This window comes from Diplotaxodon limnothrissa, linkage group LG23 (genome assembly GCF_057381915.1).
Source record: "Diplotaxodon limnothrissa isolate DT_005_m linkage group LG23, D_limnothrissa_male_GT1.1, whole genome shotgun sequence".
Taxonomy (NCBI): Eukaryota; Metazoa; Chordata; class Actinopteri; order Cichliformes; family Cichlidae; genus Diplotaxodon; species Diplotaxodon limnothrissa.
Window position 1 is genome coordinate 28,813,396 of NC_140617.1, and position 13,669 is coordinate 28,827,064.

The 13,669-nt window shown below is 43.5% G+C and overlaps 1 protein-coding gene across 2 annotated transcripts in view; it reads right to left on the reverse strand.

The window, feature by feature from the left end:
* Nucleotides 1-13,669, reverse strand: part of als2b (alsin Rho guanine nucleotide exchange factor ALS2 b) — a 30,197-nt gene that overhangs the window by 15,764 nt on the left and 764 nt on the right. Inside the window, exons 3-17 of one of the 2 annotated variants that reach the window (XM_085348854.1) lie at nucleotides 13,358-13,506; nucleotides 12,157-13,142; nucleotides 10,601-10,916; nucleotides 7,402-7,576; nucleotides 6,581-6,677; nucleotides 6,173-6,250; nucleotides 5,853-6,089; nucleotides 5,579-5,750; nucleotides 5,291-5,480; nucleotides 5,141-5,206; nucleotides 4,876-5,038; nucleotides 4,441-4,572; nucleotides 4,197-4,325; nucleotides 1,389-1,459; nucleotides 7-73 (exon numbers count right to left, since the gene is read on the reverse strand). In XM_085348854.1, coding sequence (XP_085204980.1) covers nucleotides 7-73; nucleotides 1,389-1,459; nucleotides 4,197-4,325; nucleotides 4,441-4,572; nucleotides 4,876-5,038; nucleotides 5,141-5,206; nucleotides 5,291-5,480; nucleotides 5,579-5,750; nucleotides 5,853-6,089; nucleotides 6,173-6,250; nucleotides 6,581-6,677; nucleotides 7,402-7,576; nucleotides 10,601-10,916; nucleotides 12,157-13,142; nucleotides 13,358-13,506 — 3,028 coding nt within the window. Of the gene's footprint in view, nucleotides 1-6; nucleotides 74-1,388; nucleotides 1,460-4,196; nucleotides 4,326-4,440; nucleotides 4,573-4,875; nucleotides 5,039-5,140; nucleotides 5,207-5,290; nucleotides 5,481-5,578; nucleotides 5,751-5,852; nucleotides 6,090-6,172; nucleotides 6,251-6,580; nucleotides 6,678-7,401; nucleotides 7,577-10,555; nucleotides 10,917-12,156; nucleotides 13,143-13,357; nucleotides 13,507-13,669 lie in introns of both variants that reach the window. The other variant, XM_085348853.1, reaches the window with a different exon arrangement.

A 13,669-nucleotide genomic window follows, 5' to 3' on the forward strand; every position in this document is an offset into this window, starting at 1 on the left:
AGTTACCTTCTCCATGGGAGACGAGGCGAGCAGGGTGAGCGTCTCCTCAGGAGTGATCACCTTTAACCCATACCTACACGCACAGATACCCTTTGTTTTACCACGATATAAAAACTACACAGATGCAACAGTGAGGAAAGATCAAGACATGGATATTTACAAGTTATGACAAAATAACCCTACTTCTCCCCTGAATTAAATCTCAGTAAACACTTTCCATATTATGCTCCAAGCCACTAGTTTCAAATCTTAGTGAATAATTCATGAGGTTCATTTTGTAAACTATGGTTCCTATTATGGTATAAAAGCATGATAAAGAAGAATATGCTTTATGATGAACATGCAATGCCCCTCTGTTTCTAAGTCAGATCCAGCCCTCACTGCTGATGATGAGTTACCAAGGGGTCCCTGAGCAAAATGTAAACATTCAAGTATTTCCCAGGAACAATGGAAACTATTCATTGTTCCATTGTGAAGCAGAGATACTAATCTCTGCTTCATGTGCCCGTGCAATTATAGTTGCATAAATATAATACAGTGCTGTGCAAAAGTCTTGAAGTCTTTTGTTCTGTTCTCTGTCAACATGATCCCAGACTGCTTCAATAATGTTGAGGTCCGGGCTCTGGGGAGGCCGATCCATGACTGATAGAGTTCCACTGTGTGTTTTTATTTCCAGGTATGCTTTTACTTTATTGGAAGTGTGTTTGGGGTCATTGTCATGTTGAAAAATTAAACTGTTGCCAATCAAATGCTTTCCAGATGGTATTGCAGGTGGGTCAAAGTCTGATGGTACTTTTTGAGTTCGTAATTCATTAATTAACAAAATCTCCAACACCACTGACTGAAATGCAGGTCCAAACCATGACAGAGCCTCTACTGTATTTTACAGACACTTACTGTTGTACCTCTCTGCTAACCTGCTCCCTGCATACTGACGATAATCTGAATCCCAAAATGTCAAATCTGTATTCATCACTCCATCAGACCTGTTATCACTGCTTTTCAATCCAGTTCTTATGTAAGGCTCTTTAAAGAGAAAGTTAAAAACTAAGTATGATCCTTTTCTTTTTTAAATGTAAATAAGAGTGGAGACTTGGTCATGGTTTGCGGATGACTAGGAGAGTTCAGGCTGTGTTGAAGAATAAAGGTGGTCACACCAAATATTGACTTTCAAGCTCGTTACAATTGTCCAAAATCTGTTTTTGCCTATTTTATTTCCATGTATTTTCAGTGCACCCATTTCCTATTTTCTTAGCAACATAGTTTCCTGGCTCAAAACTTCTGCAAAGAACTGTAAATATAATTACAAAGATAAGGTTTGTGTAATAATGACTCCAAAAGCTCCCTGTGAAATTCCTTCAATTATCATAGAAAAGCTGCAAACTTACAGGCCCGTGTCCTCCTCTGGGATTGGCTCCACCCACAGCGTGGCCAAAGGGAAGATGTGATGGGTGGAGAACTGGGGGAGAAAAAATGATGTCGGGAGGATAACAAGATAAAATGGAAAAGAGAGACAAGAAGAGAAGGCATCAAAGAGAATATAACCACCGACGGTGAGTGAGAGAGACAGCGACATGAACCCAACCACTACGAATGAGCACATCAGGTGATCGACAGACTTCACCAACGACCGGGACGCTTAAAAGAGAACAAGCAAACTGGGAACGACAACAAGTCCACATTTTTATATCTGTAAACCACTGCTTGCTTTAAACACCATTATTATTTTTCTTACCCTTTCCTTATTGTTATTGTCATTTTTTAATGACCACCACTACAGTAACTCTGTTTCAGACTGTACTGGTAACATCAGGCATCATAATCCCGCTTTTTATGAGAATACGATGATTATAAGGCTACAATTCTACTTCTGGATCCACTGTTATGAGAATAACAGCAGAGAGAGTTTATTCTTTTTAAAGAATAGTAAAAATCAACTATCTGTATTTCAGGCTTGCATAAAAACACGTTTAAGCTTAAAATAGAAACCCAAGATTAAACATAAGACTAAAGCAGTCGTTCTCACGTCTTTAAAGAGGAAGTTAATCCTTTTTCTTTTGGCTTCTCACTCGGGTCTTCTGCTTTCAGACACCACTTTGACCGTCCTGCTAACACCTGCTGCTGAAGGCGTTAAAAATGGTCAAACTTGTTTGTGCATTTCTGGCTTTTTAAAACACTGACAAGACGAGGATGATTCAAGGGAGGCGCCAGTCAGAGAGCGAGGAGGGGAATCGAGATGCACACAACAATCACATTAGAGATGATGAAGAGGAATAAAGAAGAATATTAAACAGAATGAAAAAAGGAAAACAAGCAAGGAGAGGGGAAAGGAAACTGCTGTGGAGAAGTGAACCAGGAACTGTTGGTTTTTTAACACTTTAAATGGAAACGGATTTGTGCTTTCAGCTAACAGCAGAAACCAAGCCTTTACCGGGAAAGGAGAACTTAACATGAAAGATTTTAGACTCCAATGTGTCAGAGCAGATTTAAAAGAGCCTTGGTTACTGTCTGTTCATCTTTCCAAGCAGAATCCCACAGGTGGGGAGCAGGCGAAGGGGAGAGGAGGGGACGGAGGCTGGGCAATAGTGGACATATTCATGTAGTTTAGGTAGCAATGCACCCGCAGGTTCTGATATTGTCTCAACGAGTGTGAAACACGAGGCAAACCGCTGTCAACACGTGTGCGTTTCAAAAAGTTCTTTCAATTTTTTAGTACAAAATTTCCTCCTTTGTCTTTCCGTACATGCACGTAAATGTTTGTAAGCAGAGAGAACATAGCTGCCTTCCACTGAGCTCATGCAACCAACTTTATCGCAACCCCCCCAAAAGAAAAAAAAGAAAAAAGAAATGATTTGCTATTCACATTATTACTCACATTAGAATATAGAAAATATATCAAATGTTTGAACTAATTTGAAGTCATTTGACTGTTTCATGAAAAATATTAGTTCATTTTGAGTTTGATGGCAGCAACAAGTCTCAAGAAAGGTGGGACGGAAACAAAAGGCTGAAAAAGTAAGTGGTACTTAAAAAAACTAAAATTAAATTTAAAAAACAGCTGGAGGAATATTTTGCTTTTTAATTAGGTTAATTGGCAGACTGGGTAAGAAGAGAGCATCTTAGAAAAGACAGCACCTCAGAAGTTAAAGTGGGGAGAGTTTCACCAATCTGCGAAAGAAATGCTTGTCTGAATTGTGAAATAATTTCAGAACAATGCTCCTCAATGTAAAATTGCAGATACTATGACCATCAGGATATTCAGAGAATCTGGAAATTCTGGAGAAATCTCTGTGCGCAATGAACAGGGCGGAAGAAGAAGAAAAAAAACAAAAAAAAAACAAAATCAGTATTACCCAAATTATTCAGTCTGATTTTAAACGGTTGTAAAGTGTTGGAACTTATTCATATGCTTAAAAAATATTTTATAACTATTGGTATAATCATTTTATATATAATCAGTATAATTATCTCGTTGTTTCCTGTAAAAACCTGACTTATTACCCCCTATCCTAGCGTACCTTTAAGCATTTGTAGGTAAATATCATTAAATTGTAATTTCAAGTAAAATACAGCAAAATATCTTTTAATTACAGTTGAATTAAACCCTCAGTTGCAGGTCGTTTACAAAGTATTACTGATATTTGTTGTAGCACAGGTGCATCGCTAACATAAACTCATTCAGATATTTGGGGGGGGTCCACCTTAGTAAGTGTGTCCAACAGGGCCACATGTTGTCACACAGGGTCCCCCCACACCCCAAAGCGCGCGCACGCGCGCACACACACACACACACACACACACACCCCAAAGCGCGCGCATGCGCGCGCACACACACACACACACACACACACACACACACACACCCCCCAAAGCGCACGCGCGCGCACACACACACACACACACACACACACACACACACACACACACACACACACACACACACACACAAAAAACAAGGAGGAGGAGGAGGTGGGAGACAGGGTGAGTTGGGTCGCTATGCTGAGTTTTGCTGCTGGCCGCATACTTACAAGATTTTTACAAGGCGCCACGCCCTGACAGCACGGAGGCAAGCACACACAAACGCTTGAAACACACCAGGTTACAGTGTCTGAAATATGATGGCTTCATAAAGGTGAAAGAGGCGAAGAAGTGACGGGAGCGTTCAGTGTGAGCGCGTGTGTCTGTGTGGGTCTAACCTGTGCGTGGACCAAAACATCGTTGAACAGGATGAACCAGTTGACGGAGAACCTGCCAGCATTCTGCAGGGTCAGACCTTTGTTGCTGCTCTCGCAGATCAGCCGCCGGTAAGGCTTCCGCAGAGAGTCCTGACGACAAACAAGGATGCCAATCGGCATTATGGAGCATCACATAACACCTTGGGACTGAACGTGGAAGGCTTGGTGCGAGCAATGATACAGAAGATGAGGACAGAGAGTTTACCGTCATTTTTCCAGGAAAGATCTTCCAGAAGTGAACAGTGTAGTCGGCCTCTTTCCTTTTTCGCTTCAGTTGCAAGACCGAAGCTTCAAACTTGGAGCAGCTGTCCTGAAGCTTCTGATACTCAGTGGAACACTAAAAAACCCCAAAAACAAACAAACAAAAAAAAGTAGTTAATTTAGGCCAAAAATCTAAAACCTATATAAGATAAGGATTATTTTAAAAAAAACCCATCTTTATATATTTTGTAAGTATACAAATAATTTCCTGTATTCCAGTATTTATTAAGGAGGAAATATGAAAGTTACTATAAAACAAGGAGATTAAACTGTGTAGAAATGACAACACAAGATGAAACCTGATGTTAGTAAAAAGAGGAAATAACAGAATACAAACTTTGAGGTCACATGCGCTGCTGCTCAAGTTTCTTCCACCTACCACTTCGAAGCAGGTGGCCAGTTTGAGCAGCAGCCGGCTGTATTCGTGAAGGTGGCGTGCAGGGAGGTAGAAGAGCACCACCAGGAGGTCGGCTGTGGTGAGGTTCTCCTCGCCGCACTCTGACAGCTTCTGGAGCAGCTCCGGACCTTTCCCAAACAAGTCTCTACGAGAAAATCACCACCGATTTATCATAAAGGATTCACTTTTTAATTTTTCTTTTCTTAAACATGTGGAGTTAATGTAGAAATTGTTTGTGTGCACTCACATGGATGGTTTGGTCAGAGCCTGGAAGCCTCCCATCACCTGGAAGTTTCCGACGGCGCTGCAGTAACTTCATACACACAAAAGCTAAAAGCGTTAAGGACTTAAACTCTTAGCAAATGTTTCAAGTTGTGTTTTGTTTTTGGACACGTACTCGTTGTAACAGTCGAGGAAAATACTGGTGTGCTCCAAGATGAGAAGGCTTTTGACCTCACGACAACGCCGCAGGCTAGCAGTGAGGCTGGTGGCGTGCTGACCAGTCAGGTGACACAGACGGCCAAACATGTTCGCCAGTGTCTGCAGGAGGCCGAAGATGACCTGCCCGAGGGCCGAGCTCAGAGACTCTAGAGAAGGATGGGATAGGAAAAGAAGAAAATCAAGGCTGCTGAAAACTTTTTTAAACTTTGGGAAAACCTTCGTCTTCCTGATGTGTCCTTCTTACCCAGCTCCAGCAGAGGGCGTAAGATCTGAGACTTGATGTTACACAGCTTGCAGTAAAACCTCCTCTCAGCTGACGCGAGCTCGTGGAGGCTGGCGATGAAGCCCATCACATTCCTGTCAGAGAGTGCCACGCACCGCCGCCCACCCGCGAACACACTGCTCACATAACCAAGCTGGGAAAAACACAAGAAACGCACATTCACACTCGTACAAACACACAACCTGAAGCTAAGTGCTGAGCTAAAAGCAAGAACCTGTAGCATTAAACTACGTACATTCATGCAGAAGGGCAGCAGAACAGGCTGCTGGGTGTAGCCCCCCGCCTGCTCCTCCTCTTCCTCCTCTCCTCCTCCCTGCTGATGCAGCTCCTTCTCATTACCCCCCTCCTCCTCGCCCTCCTTCACCTGCTGCCCGCTGTAGTAAATGATGGGCTGGATGCAGTCTCCATCTGCGAGCAGGAGTGTGTGCCTCTCTCCCGCGCTCACGTCCCACACTCGGATCCCTTCTGACAGCTGGATGAGGAAAGCAGATGTTGAAAGACACCAACTTACACGATTGATGTGCATGAACGGGAAAAGAGTGGTGGTCTCCTCACCTTGGCGAGGCGGGGGACGGTGCTCGGTGACTCCATGTGTCCCAGCTGGCCAGAGCTGTTACTGCCCCATGAAAACACCTGGAAGGTATAAAGTACACACACATACAAGAGTGAGGTCTCTGAATGAAAACACAAAATATTTATGGGCTTTTACTTGCTTTGACAGGGTTAATGTCACTGCTCTGTGCCAACAGCAGGTTTATTTTCATGCTTATTTCTGGATCCTGATTGGTCACTGTGGCGTCAGGGTTATTGATATATATCCACTTCTTAGTTTTGCATGATCAAGACATTGCTGATCTATGCTTTTGTCCTTTTAATGTCAAAACAAAAACAAAAAAAAAACCTGTTGATGTAGAACTGCTCATCCTTTTAAAATATAGTTTCTACTTCGATTCAATGACCAACCTGAGACTGAGCCGTCAGAGCGAGGGAATGGTGAGCGCCGGCCGCCACCCGCACCACCTCCTTGTTGTTCAGACTCTTGATGCAGAGCGGCTGCAGTCTGCAAAGACACACAACACACTGCTGGTCAGAGGGCAGCCATTTATATCAGAGTTAATGACATGCTATGTAAACACAGACGTGAGTTTACTGTCAAGACAACAGCAAACAAAAAATGTCCAGCCTAAAAATTTTGTATCAGAGGACAACTGATATTTTTGAGACAGATACTTGGTGATCAAACAACTGGATATATCAGCCGATATTTTCTGTTAAACAAATACATTTGCTAGGTTTAGATATGAGTTTTGATTACCATAACTTGACAACATAGTTTAAAAACAATTTTTCTTTTCATTGTCACAAGCACTGGATTATTCATTTGGCACGACTCCTCAGATCAGCTGCTTGTTGTTTGTGGCGTTCAAACCACGTGTTGCAAAGTGTCCACTAAAGGGCAAACTATGCAACATCAAACCCGTTTCTTTATTTACCTTTTTACTTTAATTTATTGGAAACGGCCAAAACTGACATATCGGCGAATAGGTAATATTGGCTGATATATTGGATAGGCTCTAATCTGTACTCATGTGTGTTTACCGAAGGCTGGTCAATGAGTTTTTATTTTCAAAGTTAACAATGTAAATCGGTGTTAAACCCCCAAAATAATAATGATAAAGACTGGTGGTGAAGTGGCTTGATTTTTTTTTTTTTTTTTTTATGACCTTGAACATTTGCCTTTATGGTCCAGACATCCTGTTATTACTGTGACAGGTGTGTCCAACCTGGCCAGGTTGTCTCCGTGTCCCAGCTGTCCATGCTCGCCGTGGCCCCAGCTCCACACCTCTGTCTGCAGGGTGGGCAGCACCTCGTGGTCCTCGGGGATGGCCCCCCCCAGCGGGGTGAGGGCGACCGCTCGCATTTTGGGACGACCGGCTTTCCTTAGCAGTCGCGGTGACACTGCAGGAGTCAAAAACAGAGAGGTCTGTCCACTGCACAGACATTTAAACAGCTTCAGTATTTTCCTCTGTTATTTTTCAGTTCTTATTATTAATATTCTAATTACTAGCTTCCGGCTGAATGAAAAAGTTTTAACTGAATTTTTTACGAGATAATCAGTTTAGGGTGTAAAGTTCAGACAAACAAACAGGAGTTTAAAAAGAAAGGCAAGCCTGCACAGAGACACATCAGCCACTAAAATCATGACAAACACTATGGAAGCCCTGAGATCCAAAAATCCAGACAGTCAACTTTCACAATCAAACTTTTTTCCTGTCCCGAGTCAAAAGGTTATTGTAGGTTACTTCTTGTATGTGTGAGGCAAGAAGTGCATCACTCCCCTGCTTCAAAACTTCTCAAGAAGGTTAGCAACATTAGCAACATGTGCAGCATTTAAGCATGAGCAGCATGCTCTGGGACATTAAAGGCTACTAGGACAAAACTGGAAAGAACACAAGCCTTTACCACAAATATCAGTCATGTAAATGTGAGCATGGTGAGATGGTGGTGAGAGCGTTGTGTAACTTAAACTGAACAAAAACAAAGAACGTGCAGACATACAGGAAGTCCGGAAGAAGGTGGTGTTCTTTGCGATCTCCAGACCGGGTGATCCAAATCAGCTGGTTGTTAGCCACATAAGAACGTCACAGTACACATTAGTGTGGCCGTGCCAATTGTGGAACAAAGCAGCTAGTCAGCTTAGTCTTTGGTGGAAACGGGATCAAATATCAGGATATCCAGACAACAGCCACTCTTTATGAATGCAAATTCGCCAAATATCATTGTCAGTTGACAGTTGATGGTTTCAACAATGCATATGGACCCAAGCCAACCCTCCATTAAGGCTGCAGATAGGCTGTTTACCTCCATGCGTCCAATGCAAAACCTTCTCCACTCTGGAGACCCACATCTTTGTCTTCTTCATTTTAATCTTCTTTCCTATACGGATCGCCACAGTGACTGCCTACATCTGACTCCATTTCTAACATCCTCCTCTGTCAAGCCAACCCTCTGCATGTCTTCCTTCTCTAAATCTGTGAATAGTCTCTGAGGTCTTCCTGTTTTTCTCAGGTTCAAATCATCTCAGCCTCTCCAACTTTTTCTAAAGCGCTGAACCTGAGCTGTCCCTGTGATGTACTCCTTGCTAATCCGTCCATCCTGGTGACTCCCAGTGAAAATTTGAACACCTTTAACCTCGTGTCTTTTTGTTAGTGACACCGTCTCCATACCTACATCATAGCAGGTCTCACTACCATCTCGTAAATCTTCTCTTTCACTCTTGTCGCTATCCTTCTGTCACAAATCAATCCTGACACTCATCTCTACCTGCTCTACCCTGCTTGCGCTCTAATTCACCATTCTTTCTCAAAGGCCTAAAGATAATCACCTACACTGCCCAAACTCTCTTGATTTGGTTGTTGGCATATAGCACGTGTAAAATGTCTGTGTGAACTCGTCTGGCAGGTTTTAGGGTTTCCTCATCAAACATTATCTATCAGGTCTTTAAAAACCGACATTCATAAGATGTCAGCTTATAAACCGATGATGAAATCTATAGCCAACCGTGTCAGGCTCTCCCAGTAAGGAAAGAAAGATATGATGACAGACAAACAGGCAGAGGGAAAGTCCATCTATCTAATTCCCACTCTGGGTCACTCAGAAGCAAAGGGCTTTCCCATAATGCACCAAACACCTTTCTCTCTAAATCACACCTAAAACCTTCATTCTGCTCTATTAAATCTGCTAAATCCTTTTGTTCTTGCTGCCGTTTTCTAGAACAGTGAAACACGCTGACAGGAGGAGGTGATCATTTTAACATGAAGCATTTACAACCCAAGCAGCATTTTGCTTTTGTTACTTTTAGAACTAAAATATAAAAATAAAAATATTTTTATTAATTTAAATTATTAATTTTATTATTTATTTATTTTATTATTCATTAAAATATTTTTTTATATTTTTCCCCAATGAAAACATTGATGTCTATGTGAGTTTTTCAGTAGTGTGTGTGTGTGTGCTTGGATACATCTGTTAATAATTAATAAGTGGTGCAGTGACCTTTGACTCTTATACAAGTCACACACATTAGACAGATGACTTGACTTTCTCATTTTTTAAAGTGCTCTTGCGCAACAGTTCTCCAGGCTTTCTGAGGGCCCTTCAAAGGTTTTGTTTTGCTGCTTTTTCAATCCTTTTCATTGCAGTCCTTGTCCCTGACCATTTTCAGAGGAATGTTTTTTGTTTGTTCAGCCACTTAACACTGACCTATGAATCATTCAAGTATAAAGTCAAGGGATGAACCAGTGCTGCATCTACACATAACAGACAACTCAAGATCCAACTTAAATTTTTTGTATCTTTAGGCACTTTGTTACTGTATGTTGCTATTTCTTTAATTAAATCTATGAAAAATCACAAAGATAACAGTCTGATAGAAAACATTTTTTTTGGCACAAAGAAGGGATTTCCTAAAAATCCTGGCATGTTGTGAAGTGGGGGTCTAATAAGGATCTACAGTAAATTAAAATTATATGAAAGTCATGTTGTTAGGAAACATTAGGAAAAATTCCATTAAAGACTTGACACAGGACCTGAGAGATGCATCTACTGTTCACTAAAGCTTCAAAAGAAATGGTCTCGGTATACTAGTAAGTGCATTTGCATATACACAAGAATACTCCTAAAAATCTTGAACAAAACAAGTCATCTGTATCTTTACAATCAATCAGGCCTGGTTCATGTAAAAAACACAAAACGTGCACTTCACAGATATTTAAAGGCAATCAGAGATGGAGTGGCTGGAGGTGACATTGTGCTGAATATGACAGAAACATCACATGGGCATGAAGCATGCCGCAACACTGAGCTCACAAGTTCAATAATGAAGCCTGAAGCGTGCACAGACTGCCATCGACCTGCACGAGCGCAAGGCGTACTTACGCAGCAGGCCATAGGAGGAGGATAAGAGGTGAACAGCGTATCTACCCTGTGAGAGCAGCCCTGGCAGCGAGAGGCGGCGTCGCAGACCCTCTGCCTCCTCTTCACGGATGTCCCCTGTGCTGGAGCTCTTCTTCCCCTGCATGGAGTCCTCCTGGCGGACACGCTCAGCAGAGTTATCGACCACTCCAGGGGATCCTCCTGACCGCGAGGCCCCTGAGGGGAGGTAGAAGTTCATCATCTTTTTCAGGGACAGGGCCTCGTAGGTGGAGGCCACCCGCCCGCCCACTGCAGAGGCGCAGGAGGCAACCAGGTTGTTGAGTGCCGAGGTGGGGGTGGAGGACATCAGTCCTCCAGTTGAGGGCTGGAAGAGAAGTGAAAGATGGTCAAAAGTTTAAAGATGTTTGGGTGGAAAATGGAAAATAAAAAGTTGTAGCTTTTTGTGACTTTTCAAATACATTTTTGAGTGAAAGCCGTCATTAGATTTTAGAGAGTGGTGGTCTCCCATCCTGATGCTTTTGTTCTAGCATTCAAACGGCTTCAAACTACACTGGCAGCGTTTTAGAATCCATAAACAAATACTGTCAAAAAATTACGCAGTTATCGTAGCCACAAGCTAAATAAAACAACTAGCCTAATGGTCAGTTTTTGAACTTTCCAGTTATCCTTGAACATATCGTGTGTGACGCATTGTTTCTTATTTTAACTAGAATCCATACAAATCAAAACCATGATGTGGTGATGAGCGGTGCATCTGACTTTTCCCCACACACCTGAAAGTTTCTTCTATGTTTTCTGGAAGCTTGTTTCTGTCACTGATTTATCATCTCAAAATGTTTACATTTTAGTCAACAGAAAGTGGAAACAAGCTTCCACCATGTTTTATACAGTCTACAGGTGAAATTGACTATGGCTGCTCAAAAAACCTTTGTATGCATTGGTGACAACTACTTTTTTTACGCTCATTAATCACACAAATGCCACTTTTGCTGTTTTCTTTTTTTTTTTGAAAATGACCACATAACTAAAACGTCACGAAAGGCATTCCTCAGTTATTTCTACTTCTAAAAGCAGTTGCTCCGGACTTCAAATTACAGTGAACAAGCAAATATTTAACAAAAAGCATCCAGAAACAGTTTGAGAAGTTTAAGATTAAGTTGTCAACACAGCCCCATGACCTGCTGGAGTCTGCTCCGAAACCATAGCTGTTGCTTCCTATATTGGAACAGAGGAAGTCTGAAGCAAAACTGTGGCAGCAACTTTTCTGTGTTCCAGCAGGAAGTTCCTCCACTGATGTTTCAGACCCACCCGTTTGCTGACTTGAAGCTTAAACTCATCTGCTCCATGTTTATAAAAGGGGGAGGTAAACCTTTAAGCTGAAGTCACTCCAGCAATCGTGGCGTCTGATTTTTCACGTACTATTGCATTAAAGGATAAAAGCAGTGACCAAGCCTCCTCAGTTATTTTGGTTGATATAGATCTCACGGTTATCTAACAAGACATTTCAAAATCTACTTCAAATAGATTTAAGTAGCAGAGTTAGTGAATCAAAAAAAACAAAACAACGAATGCTCGCTTTTTCTCTCTACTGTCACGCTGCTCACCAGCAGAGCGTTCAGCCCTCCGCTTGCCTGTGTGTTCGTCTGTGTGTTGTCGGACAGCTTCTTCAGGTAGTCCTTCACGGCCTGCTCGTCTGGATATGGTGAGCTCTTGGCCCCGGCAACAGCATCACTCTCAGCTCCAGATAGAGCCGAGGTGTCTGAGTCTGAGACCTGGAGCATGCCATTAACCAAAGATGCTTCCCCTTCCTCAGAGGCATGAGGTTGGGAGGGGACAGAGGTGGGGTCAGCAACTGTAGGCACTGCCGGGGACTCTGACTTTGAGGTGTAGGAGGGGAGGACAGGCTCTGATGGGGATGTTTTGAGACCTGTGGTTGGGTTGGGTGCCTCCAGCTTGCCGTCATCCTCGGTCAGCTCCACGCCAAGCGGGCAGTAGTGGCTGTCAGAGATGATGACGTGGTCCTCTTTGTCTGTCATGGTGTAGAGCAGTTCGTTACACCTCCCACATTTGTCCACATGAGGCCGGTGGCCATCGTGAGACCCCAGGCAGCGCACCACAGCGAGGCTGTGAGATGCCCCGCAGGCCACCTGTAAAACATACCGACCTGCCAGGTGCTCCACCTTCTGAGGCTTCCACACAGGGAAGACGGCGGCATTGAGGCCCAGCTGGCAACCGCTGCCCCATGCCCACACCTCACGCTGCACCGACAGAGCCAGGGTGTGCTTCTCCCCACAAGCCAGCTCCAGCACAGGCACTGTCTGCGGGGGGACAGTGACAGTGTCCAAGTCCTGCAGGGCGACGGGAGTCGGGTTGGGAACAGTGCTAAGGCCCGACAAGCCGCACTGTCCCGCACTGTTCTCCCCCCACATGTGGACGCCGCCATCCTCCGTCACTGCCCCACTGTGAAAGCTTCCGGCTGCGACTGTGACCACCCGCTGCCCACTGAGCGCGCTCTCCAGGGTCGGTTTGGCTGGCTCTGGCACTTGACTCTGCTTCCACGGCAACTCGCCGAAGCTGTACACCTGTCCCCCTGAAGAAGATGTAACAACAGACAATCAGTGTGGGTTAACTTTGATTTATCCAAAAACATCAGAATAAAGATTTAGAAATCACAACATAAAAGCATGACTTCTGATCAATACAAACAGTAAAGACAGAATGAATTCATGAAGATGTGCTTAAGTATCGACTATGACTCTGTGACAAGTCATAAACATGTCCCTCCAAAAGAAAAAGAAGTTTCACCTTCCACCAGGAGAACGCCATGCTGCGAACCCAGAGCGACCTGGAGGACCGGCCGGGGGAGGAGCAGCCTCTCTGGGGTGATGCTGTAAGAGTAGCCCTTCCAAGAGTGGAGCAGTCCTCGCTCGCCGCCGCTGCCATCGTCCCAAGAGCTGGGGGAGAGAAATTGTAGAGATTAGCAAGAGTGAATTAGAAAGGAAGTGTAAGGATCCTTCCCAAGGAAAGGTAGGGAACTGGGTACTGTATTCTGTATTTAGGACCTCATCTAACAAAACTGAGGAAAAACATGACAGAGAATCAGAGGTGCGTGGGTGG